Source organism: Cherax quadricarinatus, chromosome 11 (genome assembly GCF_038502225.1).
Source record: "Cherax quadricarinatus isolate ZL_2023a chromosome 11, ASM3850222v1, whole genome shotgun sequence".
Taxonomy (NCBI): Eukaryota; Metazoa; Arthropoda; class Malacostraca; order Decapoda; family Parastacidae; genus Cherax; species Cherax quadricarinatus.
Window position 1 is genome coordinate 3,560,834 of NC_091302.1, and position 16,941 is coordinate 3,577,774.

Here is a 16,941-nt window from a genome sequence, read left to right on the forward strand (position 1 = left end):
TTCAGATGGTATACTGATTTACAGGAAGGCCTCTTGAATCCTTCAGATGTTATTCAGATTTATAGGAAGGCATCTTGAATCCTTAAATTAATAATCCTTTAGAAGTTATTCAGATTTACTGGAAGGCCTCGTGAATCAAGAACCCTTCAGGAAGAGCCGAAATTCATGGAATAACCTTTTCCAGGCTCCAGCTCGCGAGACGGGGTCTTCAGCTCACTGCCGGCCACACCCAACCTTGGTGTTGAGCTCACTCCCAGCGCTCCTCTCAGCTTCACCTCACGACCCGCCATGCTGCAGGTCAACTTCACTAACTCTATTTTAATAAAGACAATTTATAGAAGGACGGAAACTAAGATAATGTTTCATTTGGAGACCAAATTTCTTCGTTTCATATTTTTTGTAGAGACCAAGCTTCTTCAAGTTTAGTTTTTCACTTAGAGACAAAACTTTTCCAAGTCTTCACGTTCAATTTTTAATATAAAACATATTTAATATAAAACATATTTAAGATTAATATTGTCATAAATAAAGTTTCCATACTGCTAAAACAATGTTTTTTTTCCAGTTTTTACTATTTTATTCTTTCAAATTTCACTACCTGTGTTTTATATCAGTAAAGACAAAGTCAAAATGTATTTAGCCTTAAATAAAACTAGTAATACATACCTTCTTTGTCAAGAAACATCTAGCATTGCAACACAAACTGACATGACCCTCTTCCAAGAACCATATTATTATTATAATCAAAAAGTCCAAGAACCATAGTTATATACTCATAATATATGTTCAAATTTCATTGTTCTGAATACTAAATTGTAATACTTCATATAGTAAATTATTTAATTTGTTCTATTGTAAAACTGTAATGCTTCAAAATTGTTATGTTCAAATTTCATCGTTTTAAATACTCATTTGTATACTTCATATTGTAAATTGTTTAAATTGTTCTATTGTAATACTGTAATTTTTATAAAATAATTCAAAACTGGAATTATTCACTACTAAACTTCTCTACTAGACCTATTAAAGCCATATAGCATTACCTATTAATACTCATGTCTCTGTACTCACTGTTACTCACCTAATGACCATTTAATCTGTTTTAGCCTAATTAATCTTAAGTTAATTTTAAGTTTGTCTGAAATGCTCTTCATACAAGGGGCTTTTGGCATGTACACTCAACTATTATATTCCCTTGTACAACTATGTATCATGTCAAAATAATAATAATAATTATTATTTTTTCAGTATGATACAATCTTTGTACAAATATAATGACATTTGGGTGTACATACAGAAAGTCCTTATATATGCAGAACATTTCAGGCAAACTTAAGACTAACTTAAGATTAACAAGACAACAACAATACGAGTAATTTTATACACAGTCACTTGGGTAAGTGTAAGTGTGAGTTTAGGAGTTTACAATGAACACAGTAGGATTGAATATCATATTAGTTCATGCTGTATAGCTTTAACAAGTTTAACTGAGAGGAGTTATAGGCTTGATTATTAACATAAAAGAGACAATAAATTTTTTAATGTTTGGGAGGAGGGGAAATGGAAGGTAATCAGGTTTGATCCAAAGAAGGGAGAGTTACTCCTTTTCATATGATCAAGAACTTCTCAGCAATATCAAGACCTCCACCTTGAAAAGATTGTTATTTTAATACATACTTAGGTGAGGTTTGCCGGGAAACAGGGCAAGTGTTTCCTGACGTGGGTCTTAGTTTTATGATGACCCACAACTGGAGCTTTAGGTTATCTGACTGAGGCCTGGTCATAGACCCCCTGAAACCCTCTCCAGGCATACTCCAGGTATAAGAGTCACACAGCACCTGAGAAATGGGAGGTAATCAGGTTTGATCCAAGGAAGGGAAGGACAATTTTAATTCAGTCATTAAGGAACCTCAAAGGAGGGTCTTGGAAGATTGGATCTTTATACGATTGACTGACTGAGCTCGCCTCGTTATCCTCTGTTTCCATGTTTATCTTTAAATATATATTTACTGTACATATATTATTTTACTCATAAGTGAAAAACACAATGCATGTGCTTAGGAAGTTTTAAAATTTACTTGGCATGGCAGGACAGATGACTGACGGACACTTGGCTGACAGACACTGACAGAATGGCAATTGGCTGAACAGACATTATGCCGATAACCATTTTGGCAAATGGACAGTAGACCGAAGGGATAATTAGGTAAGGTTAGGTTAGGTGATGAATGCCAGTTCATTCATATGTCCATTTGGTCAAGTATCTGTTGGTGAAATGTCTTTTGGTTAAGTATCCTTTGGCAAAATGTGTAGGAGCCTTACCTGGTAGGTCGCGTCATAGCTCCTGGCATCAATGCTAAACTAAGACCAGCTTATTTTGTTTGTCTTGTGTGTGTGTGTATCTGTACATTTGTGTTGTTTGAAGCATACATATGTTCCCCCAAGTGATATGTCTGCACTACTACACAGGCTTGGTCCAGACACACCCGAGGTACACTGGCTTACGTTTTGGACGATGACTCTCTCTTTATCCGAGCTTCCCGGGGCTGGCGAGAGGTAACGGTGAGTATTATATTGAAGGAGTAGATGTGGGTACTCCATTTTCCCTATAACTCAGATAACTTACTAATCTCTTTTTTCAGAGTGGTTGGAAGGACAAATTTTTGAAACAGTGGATAAATACAGTTCCTCCACTCTGAAGGTTTTTTAAATGTAGTTTAGCCACACCTCTGGCGAGACAGTAATGAAGTGAATGATGATGAAAGTTTTTTCTTTTTCGGGTCACCCTGCCTCGGTGGTCACCCTGCCTCGGTGGTCACCCTGCCTTGGTGGTCACCCTGCCTCGGTGGTCACCCTGCCTCGGTGGTCACCCTGCCTTGGTGGTCACCCTGCCTCGGTGGTCACCCTGCCTCTGTGGTCACCCTGCCTCGGTGGTCACCCTGCCTCGGTGGTCACCCTGCCTCGGTGGTCACCCTGCCTCGGTGGGAAACGTCGGATGTGTTAGTAAAAAAAAATTAACTGGGAAATTTGAAGTAAGACCCTATTCCTTAATGTTTTAAGGTGTGGGAGCAGTATTTCTCTTCCTTCAAAGGACAGTCCTTGGTGAGGTGGGTATATAAACTCTTAGGGAAGCATTGAAATAATGAAGGTCATCAACTTATGCTACTTTATGACTGTATTATTAAAATGTGTAAGTGTGTTAGGTAGAAGAGGAGGCAAATGGGCTTTGGGACCAGACAAGCTGTTGGAGTGTGAGCAGGGTAATATTTTATGAAGGGATTCAGGGAAACCGGTTAGCAGGATTTGAGCCCTGGAGGTGGGGAGTACAATGCCTGCACTCTTAAAGAGGGGTTAGAGATACATGTATTTGCTGTTTGGAGGGACATCTACACTCTCATATCTGTGCACCTTTGTCAAAACAGTGATGGTGTGAATGATAGTGAAAGTGTTTCTTTTTTGTGCCACCCTACCTTGGTGGGAGACAGCCAGTGTGTTCAAAAATATTAATTATAATTATGATTATTATTATTAAATTCCTGGGGAATCACTAATCAACTAAGAATCATACACTATTTAGGAAATGGGAGTTCTCACAATGTAACTCTCACAGAATTAGGTAGCAGCACTATGAAAATATAACTAATGTTGCTTAATTAACAAAACTGCTTTCAGCTGGGTGCAGTGTTAGCGCCACAGCTGACACCCACACCACCCCGCCCATCTACTCCAACACCCATCAACCCCAACGTAGAAACACTGCCAGAGGAGCTGGCCACAGACTACAGTGCAGGCAGGACCATGGTAGGTGGGGGAGGGGGTGGAGAAAGAGGGAGATATTGCAAGTTTTAGTTGAGTAATCTCTCCACAGTCAGAAAATATCTTAAAACAGGGTGCCATGGTACTTATTCAAGCATTTATTTCCTCTCAAAATGATTTTTGCAACCTTTGGGTGTGGGATTGTCTGTCTAATTCTCTCCACTGTCAGAAAATATCTTCAAGCAGGGTGCCATGGTATTTATGCAGGCATTTATTTCCTCTGGAAATAAATGCAGTCTTTTGTTGATGGGATTGTCTAATTGCTTCTTAAAAGGGCAGAGGAAGTAAGGGAGAGGAGTTATGTGAGGGGAGGGGAAGTAGAGAGCTTGAAGAATGGAGGTAATCCAAAGAATGAAAGGGAACTCTAATTCCTTGGATTAAGAGCCCAGAATGATCACAGATTTAGATTTTAGAAGAGTCTCATGGAGATCAGGAAGCTCTACATTAATTTATGGCAAATTAGGAAGAGGAATGATCTGGATGAAGCTGTGGTATTCCTGGATGAGTATACCTGGAGGGTGTTCTGGGGGGGTCAGTTCCCCCCACAGCCCAGTCCATGACCAGGCTTCAAACCAGATGGTGGAACCAGATTCCATACACAGTCTCAAGGATAGGTATAAACAAGACCCATGAAAAAAGATATTATATTATTGTACAAAGTATTAAACTGTAGGGGTCATATGGCACCTGGAGAATGGGAAGTAGTCAGGTTTGATCCAAGGTGAGGGGAAGGTAGCTCTAACCCCTTGTATTGAGACCTGTTTGCCAGCATAAAGGCACTCCCTTGTAAAGTACAAACATGAAAGTGAATATGATAATGGAATGCAGTACCGGCAATTTGATAAGTAAGACATGTGTGCAACAGTTATTTATCTTTATTCCGAAAACGTTTTGCCTATGGAGCAAAACTTTTTTCCGGGCTGAGGGACTGACCTCCTTAAAACTACGTCTTCCAGGGTAATGGACTGATTATATCATTTTTACATCTTTACTGCTTCTGCTGCCTCCTCTGTACTCGACTGAAGAAGCCTATTGTGTAGGTGAAAAGTTTCAGAATAAAGATGCCTAACTGTTGCATATGTGTCTTACTTATCAAATGGGAAAGTACAGTTTAAGTGTGAGAACTGACCCACTTCTCTGTTTACAGTGGGGTGAGCCAATGACTACAGACAATGAGGTACATGTCAGTATTGTTTCTTCTTTACATAAGCCATCTCTATTATTACTCTTGTCTCATATTATCATCATTTTCTCCCCTTCATTACCTTCCACAGTAATCAGGCATGAGTAGTCATTCTTTTTGCATGAGTAGTCATTCTTTTCATGTTAATTATATTAGAAATCTACCACTAAATTAGAAGTTTAAGCATGCATCATTTTCTTTTTAATATGTTGTCTTAAATGTAGTATATATGCATGTATATTTGTATGCATATATGTATGTATATATATATATGTATGTATATATATATATATATATGTATGTATATATATATATGTATGTATATATATATATATATGTATGTATATATATATATATATATATATATATATGTATGTATATATATATATATATATATATATATGTATGTATATATATATATATGTATGTATATATATATATATGTATGTATATATATATATGTATGTATATATATATATATGTATGTATATATATATATGTATGTATATATATATATGTATGTATATATATATATGTATGTATATATATATATGTATATATATATATGTATGTATATATATATATGTATGTATATATATGTATGTATATATATATATGTATGTATATATATGTATGTATATATATATATGTATGTATATATATGTATGTATATATATGTATGTATATATATGTATGTATATATATGTATGTATATATATGTATGTATATATATGTATGTATATATATGTATGTATATATATGTATGTATATATATGTATGTATATATATGTATGTATATATATGTATGTATATATATGTATATATGTATGTATATATATATGTATATATATATATATATATATGTATATATATATATATATATATATATATATATATATATATATATATATATATATAATTATATTTGAAATAAGAGTGTGTGTATACTAACCAAACTCATGACCTTTTTTTTTTTAAATCAAGAACGAGGTGTGGAATTTGAAAGAGGTAAGTCTTGTGCATTTGTAAAAAGTGAGGACATGAAATATTACCATTTCCTTCTCATTTTATTACTCATTTATTTTTGCCATAACTCCACATCCTAGAGCATTCTCAAGTTCTTCAGGTTAACCCAATGGAAAAAACTATATTATCTCACAAATTCAGTTGGTTGTCAAGCTTCTAATTTGCTTTTAAAGCTTTATTACTTCCATGGGAGGCAGACCCCTTTTACGAAAGGTTGTTTAATACAGTATATTTTATTATGGTCAGCCCATTGTTTAAATACTTCTGGACTTGCATGGTAACTGTTGGTGGCCGGATATCACCATTTTTCACAATTCTTTGGTCGTGGTTTTTATAATTCCCTGGGACCCTGTAGGGATGATCTGGGCAACTCTCATGGGTATGGTGACATCTGGAGCAAGTTTCAGGGGTGTGCTGGCATCTGGGGCAAGTTTCAGGGGTGTGCTGACATCTGGGGCAAGTTTCAGGGGTGTGCTGACATCTGGGGCAAGTTTCAGGGGTGTGCTGACATCTGGGGCAAGTTTCAGGGGTCTTTTGAACCATGGTTTCCATGGTTTCAGTTATCTGCAGTTTAATGTGGCCAGAAATTAACCCTTAAAGCACAAAAGTAGTGATGACGAGAGTTCTTCAAACCCTAAGAGAAGCCGTGAAGTACTTCCCATCAGTAAAAAAGTGCTAGTTCTTGACTTGCTGCGTGTAATTTATCAATTAAAATTTATGATAAAAAAAGATTAAAAAGATTAAAGATTTTATTTCTTTTCAAAGGTTACAATAGGCAATTACAATTTTGATTTGTTAAGTACAAAGAAAGCCACTATCATAACACACTCTCAGATTCTAGGGACCCACAAACTGAAAAAAAACAAGAATATTGTCCTAACTAAACCTAATGAAACACCACTACATCCCACTGACACAGCTAACAAGATAAACGACTTCTTCTCAACCATAGGATCTAATCTCGCCAATAAAATCCCACATACCAATGCCCATGCCGGGGACTACCTAGATGGGAATTTCCCAAATTCCTTCTATCTTGCACCAACTGAGCCCTCGGAAGTCACTGAGATTATAAAGTCACTTAAAAATAACTCAGGGAATCTGTCTCATGTCCCACCATTACTGTACAAGCGAGCGGCCCATATCCTTTCGCATGCTATTTCATTACTTTTTAACAAGTCACTAGAAACTAGCACCTTCCTGAAACTACTCAAGATGGCAAGGGTTACACCAATACATAAAGGTGGTGACCCTACAGACTTAAACAACTATAGGCCAATATCAAACTTATCATTGCTATCCAAAATCTTTGAGAAACTCGTGCACAGGAGACTATATTCATTTATAACAGCACAAAACATACTCAACCCCTGCCAATTTGGATTCAGGAAAAATAAAAGCACTAATGATGCAATCATAAAAATGCTAGATCTGCTTTACACAGCATTGGAAAATAAGGAATATCCACTAGGAATTTTTATTGACCTAAGAAAAGCTTTTGACACAGTAGACTACGACATCCTACTCCACAAACTTGACTATTACGGTATAAGAGGCCATGCGCTTGCTTATTTCAAATCTTACCTTACTAATAGGTATCAGTACGTCACCATTAAAGACACAGCATCAACAACACGGCCACTTGATACTGGAGTTCCGCAGGGAAGTGTCCTTGGTCCCCTGCTCTTCCTCATATACATCAATGATCTTCCAAACGTATCCCAACACCTGAAACCCATTCTCTTTGCTGACGACATGACTTATGTCATCTCTCACCCTAATCTTGCCACCCTCAACACCATTGTTAACGAGGAGCTGATCAAAATATCAACTTGGATGACAGCCAATAAACTTACGCTTAACACTGACAAAACCTACTATATTATGTTTGGTAGCAGAGCAGGAGATGCACAAATTAACATTAAGATCGACAACACTCTAATTACCAGACATAATGAGGGCAAATTCCTAGGCCTATACCTTGACAACAACCTGAATTTCAGCACCCATATCCAACACATAACCAAAAAAGTATCCAAAACGGTTGGGATCCTCTCCAAGATACGATACTACGTGCCGCAAAATGCCCTTCTCACACTATACCACTCACTTATTTATCCATACCTCACCTATGCTATTTGTGCTTGGGGATCAACTGCAGCAACACACCTAAAGCCAATAATAACCCAACAAAAAGCTGCAATAAGAATAATCACTAAATCCCATCCCTGGCAACACCCCCCCCCCCACTTTTCATAGATCTAAACTTACTCCCTGTTCAGTACATCCACACTTACTACTGTGCAATCTACATCTACAGGACCTTAAACTCCAACATCAACCTTGACCTAAAATGCTTTCTTGATAGTTGTGACAGAACCCACAGGCATAACACCAGACACAAACATCTCTACGACATTCCCCGTGTCCGACTAAACTTTTACAAAAATTCAATGTATGTCAAAGGCCCTAAAATCTGGAACACCCTACCTGAGAACTCTAGAACTGCAGACACATTCATCACCTTTAAAACTACCATTAGAAAACATCTTATCTCCTTGATACACCCCATCAACTAACTCCACAAATACCACCTAGTGGTTCACACTTACACTCACTCACCCATTTGACCATAAACAGAAATATTAATCTCAATCTTAAAATAATGAATCCTATGATACTCCAATACTGAAACTATGTACTGTGCCAAAACAAAAGCATTCACATTGCTAAACTCACAAACTAGTATTTAGTCACTTAGCCATAATACTAACTTACCTCATAATTTGTAATATTTTAAAATAAAGAATTAAACTAAGTCTGCCCGAAATGCCTAGCCATGCTAGGCGTTCTAGTGGTACACTCTGTAATCATTATTTAACTACATGTAAACCACACAATAACCAAATTCTGTAAATTCAACATTGTAATCCTTATAGAGAATAAACTTTGAATTTGAATTTGAATTTGAATAACAGGGCATTTTGGGCAAACTAATCCTAGTACATAATGCATAACTACTTAAGTCTAGACAAGATAAGAATGGTTAACTTTTTAATAAATCTTTATTGTATCTTAATACTAATGTGAGGTAGTCAGGGTGGAGGTTTATATGATTAATAATCTTGAAGTTGCACATCATAAAAACAAAATTATGTTTAATGGTTCAAACGGTAATATTATATGGATAGGTATGTAATATATATAAATGAGAAACGACTTATATATAGGGTTCGCTACCATCCTTGGTTTTGGGCATCAACAGTAGGTCTTGGGACATATCACCTGCTGATACAGGGATCCTACTGTACAGTAAGTCCTCGACTTACAAACACGTTGAGAATCTTCTGTATTGTGTATAATATCATTATTACTGTATATCATTATTGTGTATATCATCATTATATCATTATTGTGTATAATATCATATTATACACAATACAGAAGGTCCCCAACATATCCGTAAGTTGAAGACTTCTTGTATTATGAATATTATACGCAATTTAGGAGGTCCCCAATGTGTTCATAAGTTGAGGACTTCCAGTATTGGTATTAATGACAGTTGATCAACAACTTGATTTTTCAACTTAGACATGCACTAGGGCACTGTTCTAGGCCCTTTTTTCTTCCTTGTCTACATCAGTGGCCTTCCTAATGCCACTCAGGAACTTAAACCAATGTGTTTAGTCCATCAATCTTGATAAAGATACCCAAGTGTTGCACAAGTATCTTATTTACCAACTTGTTAGTTTTCTAAACCATATATTCACATCTCCTTTACACTGCTCTTGCAAACTAAGTCTTGATACCTAAAGAACTGTGTTATCATCCTCCCTCAGACTAACTCTGCTCCCAACTTAGTCAGCTTTTACAATATACATTAAAATAACCATGTTGATTTATATAACATAAAGCCTAATTATACATGCTAGGCTTATAAGTAATTTGTTTGGTCTATAATTAGTCTGCCCAAAATGTTGTGCATAACAGAAGGCTTTTGTTACAATATGTAATGCAGTGTTCTCATAAAATCGTACCTTTACCTTTGATGTACCTTTGGTGAGTTCTGAGTGTCTACTCCCAGAGTCTGGTCATGGGCCAGGCTCGCCTGGTGCTTGCCTGGTCACCCAGGCTGTTGTTGCTGCTGGCCAGTCTAATTGTAAAACTTTCCAGTGTAACCTCACTCTATTCTAGTAAATAATTATTTTTTTACCTCACTGTATTGTAGTAAAATAATTTTGTACCTCACTGTATTCTGGTTAAATAATTTTGTATCTTGCTGTATTCTAGTAAAATAATTTTGTACCTCGCTGTATTTTAGTTAAATATTTTTTTAGCTTTATTTCTAATATTACTGTACCATTACTACTGCTATTATTGCTACGACCAATAGCGGACAGTACTGCCAGTTCAACTACCACAACTACCACCAGACTACCACTATTATTGCCACAATCATCACCACATCCAATATCACTACTGTATAACTATCACCATTACACTGCCTCTCTCTCCCCCTGACAGTTAAGGCTGGCAGCGCTCAATGAACCCTGGACCGGTAACCTGCGTGGGGTGTCCTCCGCTGACTACGCTTGCTATAGGCAAGCCCGTACTGCTGGTCTCCGTGGCTCCTTCAGGTAGAATGAGTGTATCTAGGGAGGTACTACCCTCTTATATGATGGTGAGACAGGCAGTAGGTCAGTAGATAGTAGCCATACAGGGAAGTACTATCCTTCTCTCATAGGAGGGTGAAACAGGCAGGTCAGTAGATAGTAACCATTCAGGTACTACCCTCCTGTCACATGATGGTGAAACAGGCAGTATGTTAGTAAACAGTAACCATCCAGGGAGGTACTACCCTCCTGTCATATGAGGGTGACGCAGGCAGTAGGTCAGTAGACAGTAACTATCCAGGGAGGTGCTACCCTCCTGTCATATAAGGGTGAAGCAGGCAGTAGGTCAGTAGACAGTAACTATCCAAGGAGGTACAACCCTCCTCTCATGAGGGTGAAACAGGCAGTGGGTCAGTAGATAGTAACCATCCAGGGAGGTACTGCCTTCCTGTCATTCAAGGGCAAAACAGGCAGTAGGTCAGTAGATAGTAACCATCCAGGGAGGTACTACCCTGTCATATGAGGGTGGAACAGGCAGTAGGTCAGTAGATAGTAACCATCCAGGGAGGTACTGCCCTCCTGTCATATGAGGGTGAAACAGGCATTAGGTTAGCAGATAGTAACCATCCAGGGAGGTACTACCCTCATGTCATGAGGGTGAAACAGGCAGTAGGTCAGTAGATAGTAACCATCCAGGGGAGGTGCTACCCTCCTGTCATATGAGTGTGAAACAGGTAGTAGGTCAGTAGATAGTAACCATTCAGGGGAGGTACCATCTTCCTCTCATATGATGGTAAAACAGATGTCTTCAATATTTTGTAACCTGGAAGGTTTCCTGGTATTTTTATTTTTTGCCTCATGATGTATAATATGACAGGTTAATCTTACAAAATTTTGCTTATATCAAAATACACTTGCTTTACTTTCTCATAAATTAACCTCTAAAATATTAAAATAGTTTCTGTCATCTAAAATAAATTACCTAAAATGGCTTGAATTACTCCAAAATAATTTTATGAACCTAATAAATTTAACCCAACCTGACATAAATAGCTTAAATAAAATTATTTTTTTTATTAACACATCGGCCATTTCCCACAAAGGTAGGGTGGCCCGAAAAAGAAAATTTTTTATCATTCACTCCATCACTGTCTTGCCAGAGGCATGCTTACACTACAGTTATAAAACTGCAACATTAACACCCCTTGATAAATTAGACACATGTGCAACTCTTGGGTATCTTTATTGAGGAAACGTTTCGCCACACAGTGGCTTCATCAGTCCATACGTAGGAGAAACTTGAAGTTTCTCCTACGTATGGACTGATGAAGCCACTGTGTGGCGAAACGTTTCCTCAATAAAGATACCCAAGAGTTGCACATGTGTCTAATTTATCAACATGTCGGTTCTTTGAACCATTCATCTATTAACACCCCTTCTTCAGAGTGCAGACACTGTACTTCTCATCTCCAGTACTCAAGTCCAGCCTGCCGGTTTCCCTGAAACCCTTCATAAATGTTACCCTGCTAACACTCCAACAGCACGTCAAGTCCTTAAAACCATTTGTCTCCATTCACTCCTATCAAGTATGCTCATGCATGCTTGCTGGAAGTCCAAGCCCCTCGCACACAAAACCTCCTTTACCCCCTCCCTCCAACTTTTCCTAGGCCCACCCCTACCCCGCCTTCCCTCCACTAGAGATTTATACACTCTTGAAGTCTTTCTATTTTGTTCCATTCTCTCTGCATGTCCGAACCACCTCGGTAACCCTTCCTCCGCCCTCTGGATAATAGTTTTGGTAATCCCGCACCTCTTCCTAATTTCCAAACTACGAATTCTCTGCATTATATTCACACCACACATTGCCCTCAGACATGATATCTCCACTGCCTCCAGCCTTCTCCTTGTTGCAACATTCACCACCCATGCTGTACACTCATATAAGAGTGTTGGTATAACTATAATCTCATACATTCCCCTCTTTGCTTCCACAGACAAAGTTCTTTGTCTCCACAGACTCCTAGGTGCACCACTCACCCTTTTTTTTCTCATCAGTTCTGTGATTCACCTCATCCTTCATAGACCCATCTGCTGACATGTCCACTCCAAAATATCTGAATACATTCACCTCCTTCATACTCTCTCCCTCCAATCTGATATCCAATCTTTCATCACCTAACATTTTTGTTATCCTCATCACCATACTCTTTCCTATATTCACTTCAAATTTTCTACTTTTACATACCCTACCAAACTCATCCACCAACCTCTGCAATTTCTCTTCCAAATCTCTTGCCAACACCTGTGCATTCACTTCTCTTACAACCCATCTATAAATATATTGAACAACCATGGTGACATGACACATCCTTGTCTAAGGCCTACTTTTACTGGGAAATAATCTCCTTCTCTCCTACATACTCTAACCAAGAGCCTCACTATCCTCATAAAAACTCTTCACTGCTTTCAGTAACCTACCTTCTATTCCATACACCTGCAACATCTGCCACATTGTCCCCCTATCCACCCTGTCATACGCCTTTTCCAAATAAATAAGTGCCACAAAAACCTCTTTACCCTTATCTAAATACTGTTCACCTATATGTTTCACTGTAAACACTTGGTCTACACTCCCCCTACCTTTCCTAAAACATCCTTGTTCATCACTGGTAAATTGTTTCTTCTTCTAGGGCATTACTGTCTGGCCCAAGGCATGATGTTGCCTCATTGGTCCGCTTCGCTGATAGGCAACAACCAATCATCAACTTACAGGTGAATGACATCAAACATTAGCTAACCATTCACTAATCATTTGTAATGTCACTGAGCAGAGATGCACAGTAATTTAACATAATGCATTTAATGGAAAAAGGGGGATCAGTGAGATAAATTAAAAGAAATTAAGTTGATTCCATTTTAAGAGGAATGGGTTCTATTGTATTAGCCCGCAAGCTCACTAAAGGTGCTAGTTCTGCATAACAATCTTGGTTATACCCTGACAGGGCGAGGAGGTGTTGGGATCTTGGCGTGATGTGGTGGCTGGCGAAGGTGGACAGTTCCTAGAGCAGCCAAGGATACTATCCTTTGATGGTAGAGATGTCATGACTGACAGCTCCTGGTGAGGCTTTGACCCATCCATATTCCTGTTATAACCCCCCTTCCTTCCCTCTTTATATCTGTGTTGTCAGTTCACATGAGTATGTATAGGTGGGCCCCATTTATACAGCAGGTTAGGTTCTGGGATACTGTAGGCCCCCATTTATGCAACAGGTTAGGTTCTGGGCTACTGTAGGGCCCTGTCTATACAGCAGGTTAGGTTCCAGGCTACCACTGTAAATCGAAAATCACTGTAAAGTGAATCACGGCCTTTTTTTTCATTTTCAAATGCATATAAAAGCCTGATAATTTGTTTACACTTATATATTAAGAGTAATAAAGCTAGGCCTAAAAAATGCATATACAGTACACACATTACTTACCTAAAAATATTTTTGTACTTAGCTTATAATGAGTGATGAATATATTTATTGTAGGTAGCCTGTATAAATGAAGAATGGGTATAATTGAAAATTGCCGTATTAGTGAAATGCTGTAAAGTGAATCGCTGTAAAGTGTGGCCCTCCTGTATGCTGTAATCTCTGTTTACACTGACATACCACCATTATTCTTACTAATATTGTGCTTCACTCCTCTGCAGGCCAGTGAAGTACATGTGGCATGGCTCCAACAGATATGGGGAGTCGTCACTCAGTCATAATTGTAATGCTTGGTCCAGTGCCTCCTCCAGCACTCATGGTATGGCTGCCGCTCTCCACTCTCTCAAGCTTCTCGATCAGCAGAAGGTCGCCTGCGACAACCGACTCATAGTTCTCTGCATCGAGAGCTCGAGCACTCTGCCCAAGCGCAGAAAACGAGACACCGAAGAGCAGACCAGGGGAGAAAGCGAAAACAGTGACTTGCACAAGAAATGGGACAGAAGCGATGAATACAGTAAACTGGACCAGAGTGAGAGCAAACTAGTAGATGGGCAAAAGTTGTCAGATATCAGTCACCCAGCTAAAGACTTAGAAAAGAAAAATAAAGAAGTATTAGATAAGTTAGTGGTAGATGAAGCTTATGATTCTGCTCACTCTGCCATACTAGACAATACAGAAAATTACATAAGTTCTACAGAAGAAAACAGAGATGTTGAATGCACTACTGAGCATGTGAGTTTTGAAGCACATGATGTGCCTCCCAGTTTAATGAAAGACTTGTATGTAATTTGAAAGACACTATAACAAAAACCTATGTATATTATTAATAATTCTGTGATCTCCACGGCATTGCACCGCTTCGTGGTCTATATCCGTCTTTTTCTACATCGATTGCCTACCTATAGAAAACGTTTGGAGTAACACGGGTTTCTGTAGAGTAAAGATACCACGGCTTTGCTATACTTCAGGTTTGTGAAATTATGGTCAAAATGTTCCCTACTGTAGTTATGCCTCTATATGTAGGCCTTCTGGGCCTCTTTCATATTCTCACCTAGGATGCCTAATATTAAGGTGTAAGAGCTTGCAACAAGACACTATATGAATGTATATAATGCTTTATGTAACCAAGTCTTCCAGTGTGAAATGCCTTCTTTGATAAGTTCAAAGAAATCCATGTCTTCCAATATTTAAATGTTAAGAATCTTGTTATTCCAGTTGACATGTAAACTTCCCAAACTCTTCCATGTTATTAGAGTTTGTGTTATATTTTTTAATCTCTTGATGCTCCACACACATATGTAAATACTAACACTGTAATATATGACTTTAACTGTACAGCTCCTTACTGTCCAGCGATACTGTCCAATTTTTAATGACCTGTTGTAAACTAGCCACCATACATGTCCTTATGTACTGTACCCATTAATTTTAAGAGATGCCTAACTAATTAATGATAACATCAACAGTATTAATAGAATTATTCTCTTCATTAATATTTTACATCTCATACTCATAATACTCATTTAAGAATCTTGCAAATCTTTCATGTACTGCATGTAAGAGTTTCATGACTATGGTTCCCAATGAAAGCAAGCCATGCTACTTGGCTTTTGTGGGTTATTCTGGATTGTTAGCCCTCTGGAGTTTATCCAGACAAGGTCTTCTACTCTGAAGCTCACTAATACTCCTCACACCTCCACGTATTTAAGTTCGGTACTTATTGTGTTTAGCATTTTTTTAATTACAATCAAATGTACCCCTCATACTTGTCCACACAAATCCTCTCTTCAAAATATTTTTATCATTCATGCTGAGAATTGTTTAATCATTTGCCATCATCATATTACACTACAAACTCTGGTAATCCTCAAAATATATAAATGCTTATAGTCTTCCTAAAATCTTAAAGTTATGCTTCGCTTAGAATTTTGAGAGCATTTACCTCGCACTTCACATTTATTATATTCTCCTGCTACAAGCAGCTGCTCTGGGCTCGTCTTTTCATGCGCTTTTTTCTATAATTTTCTGGTGGCTGGAGAAAATGATGATGGCATCTAATGATTAACTTTTTTTGGTTGTAAATTTTTCTCTTATTAATAATAAACATGTTAAAAAATCTTTGTTTTCATGCCCCGTTTTGTGTAGCATAAGCTGTCATATCTGCCCACCTCTGGCAAGACAGTAATAGTGAGTGATGGTGAAAGTGTTTCTTTTTCAGGTCACCCTGCCTTGGTGGGAGACAGCCAGTGTGTTGAAAAAATAAAAGCTACATAATGTATGAACCAGTTTAAGAACTGATGAAATAAATGTAAGTAAACCAAACTTTGAAGATTAAGACAATGTCCAACAGTTGAGTATCTTAACTGATGAAACATTTTGCCTACACAGTAAGTTTCTTCAGTCAGATACAGAGGCAGCAGGTATAGTAGTGAAATAAAGATGTAATCAATCCATCAGACTTGGAGAAATAGTATGTGAAATAGTATGTATGATAATTCTATGTAACTGTATCTGTGTATACCTGAATAAACTTACTTACTTACTAGCCTGAAGAAGAGCTCAGCTTCATGGAACTGAAATATTCTCCAGGCTGAGGGACTGATTACATCATGTTTATTACACTACACCTGCTCCCTCTGTATTTGACTGAAGAAGCCTGCTGTGTAGGTGAAGCATTTCATAAATAAAGATTCCTAATCATTGCACATGTGTCTTAATCTTCAACCTGTCGGCATTTTATACCATTTTCACCACAAACAGTACGCTGAGGTCAGTGGTCACCTGCGGTCATACCTGTCCTAATTTTCCGGGAGTTAGCGTGGGGTGT

At 37.8% G+C, this 16,941-nt stretch overlaps 1 protein-coding gene across 2 annotated transcripts in view; it reads left to right on the forward strand.

Annotated features, from left to right (window-relative positions):
* LOC128687492 (collagen alpha-1(XV) chain-like) overlaps positions 1-16,245 on the forward strand; it is a 121,052-nt gene extending 104,807 nt beyond the window's left edge. Inside the window, exons 17-25 of one of the 2 annotated variants that reach the window (XM_070083897.1) lie at positions 185-297; positions 2,470-2,562; positions 3,673-3,801; positions 4,964-4,993; positions 5,984-6,007; positions 10,550-10,662; positions 13,329-13,410; positions 13,641-13,756; positions 14,336-16,245. In XM_070083897.1, coding sequence (XP_069939998.1) covers positions 185-297; positions 2,470-2,562; positions 3,673-3,801; positions 4,964-4,993; positions 5,984-6,007; positions 10,550-10,662; positions 13,329-13,410; positions 13,641-13,756; positions 14,336-14,906 — 1,271 coding nt within the window. In that variant the 3' untranslated portion in view covers positions 14,907-16,245. The remainder of the gene's footprint in view (positions 1-184; positions 298-2,469; positions 2,563-3,672; positions 3,802-4,963; positions 4,994-5,983; positions 6,008-10,549; positions 10,663-13,328; positions 13,411-13,640; positions 13,757-14,335) is intronic. The other variant, XM_070083898.1, reaches the window with a different exon arrangement.
* Positions 16,246-16,941: the final 696 nt, after the last annotated feature.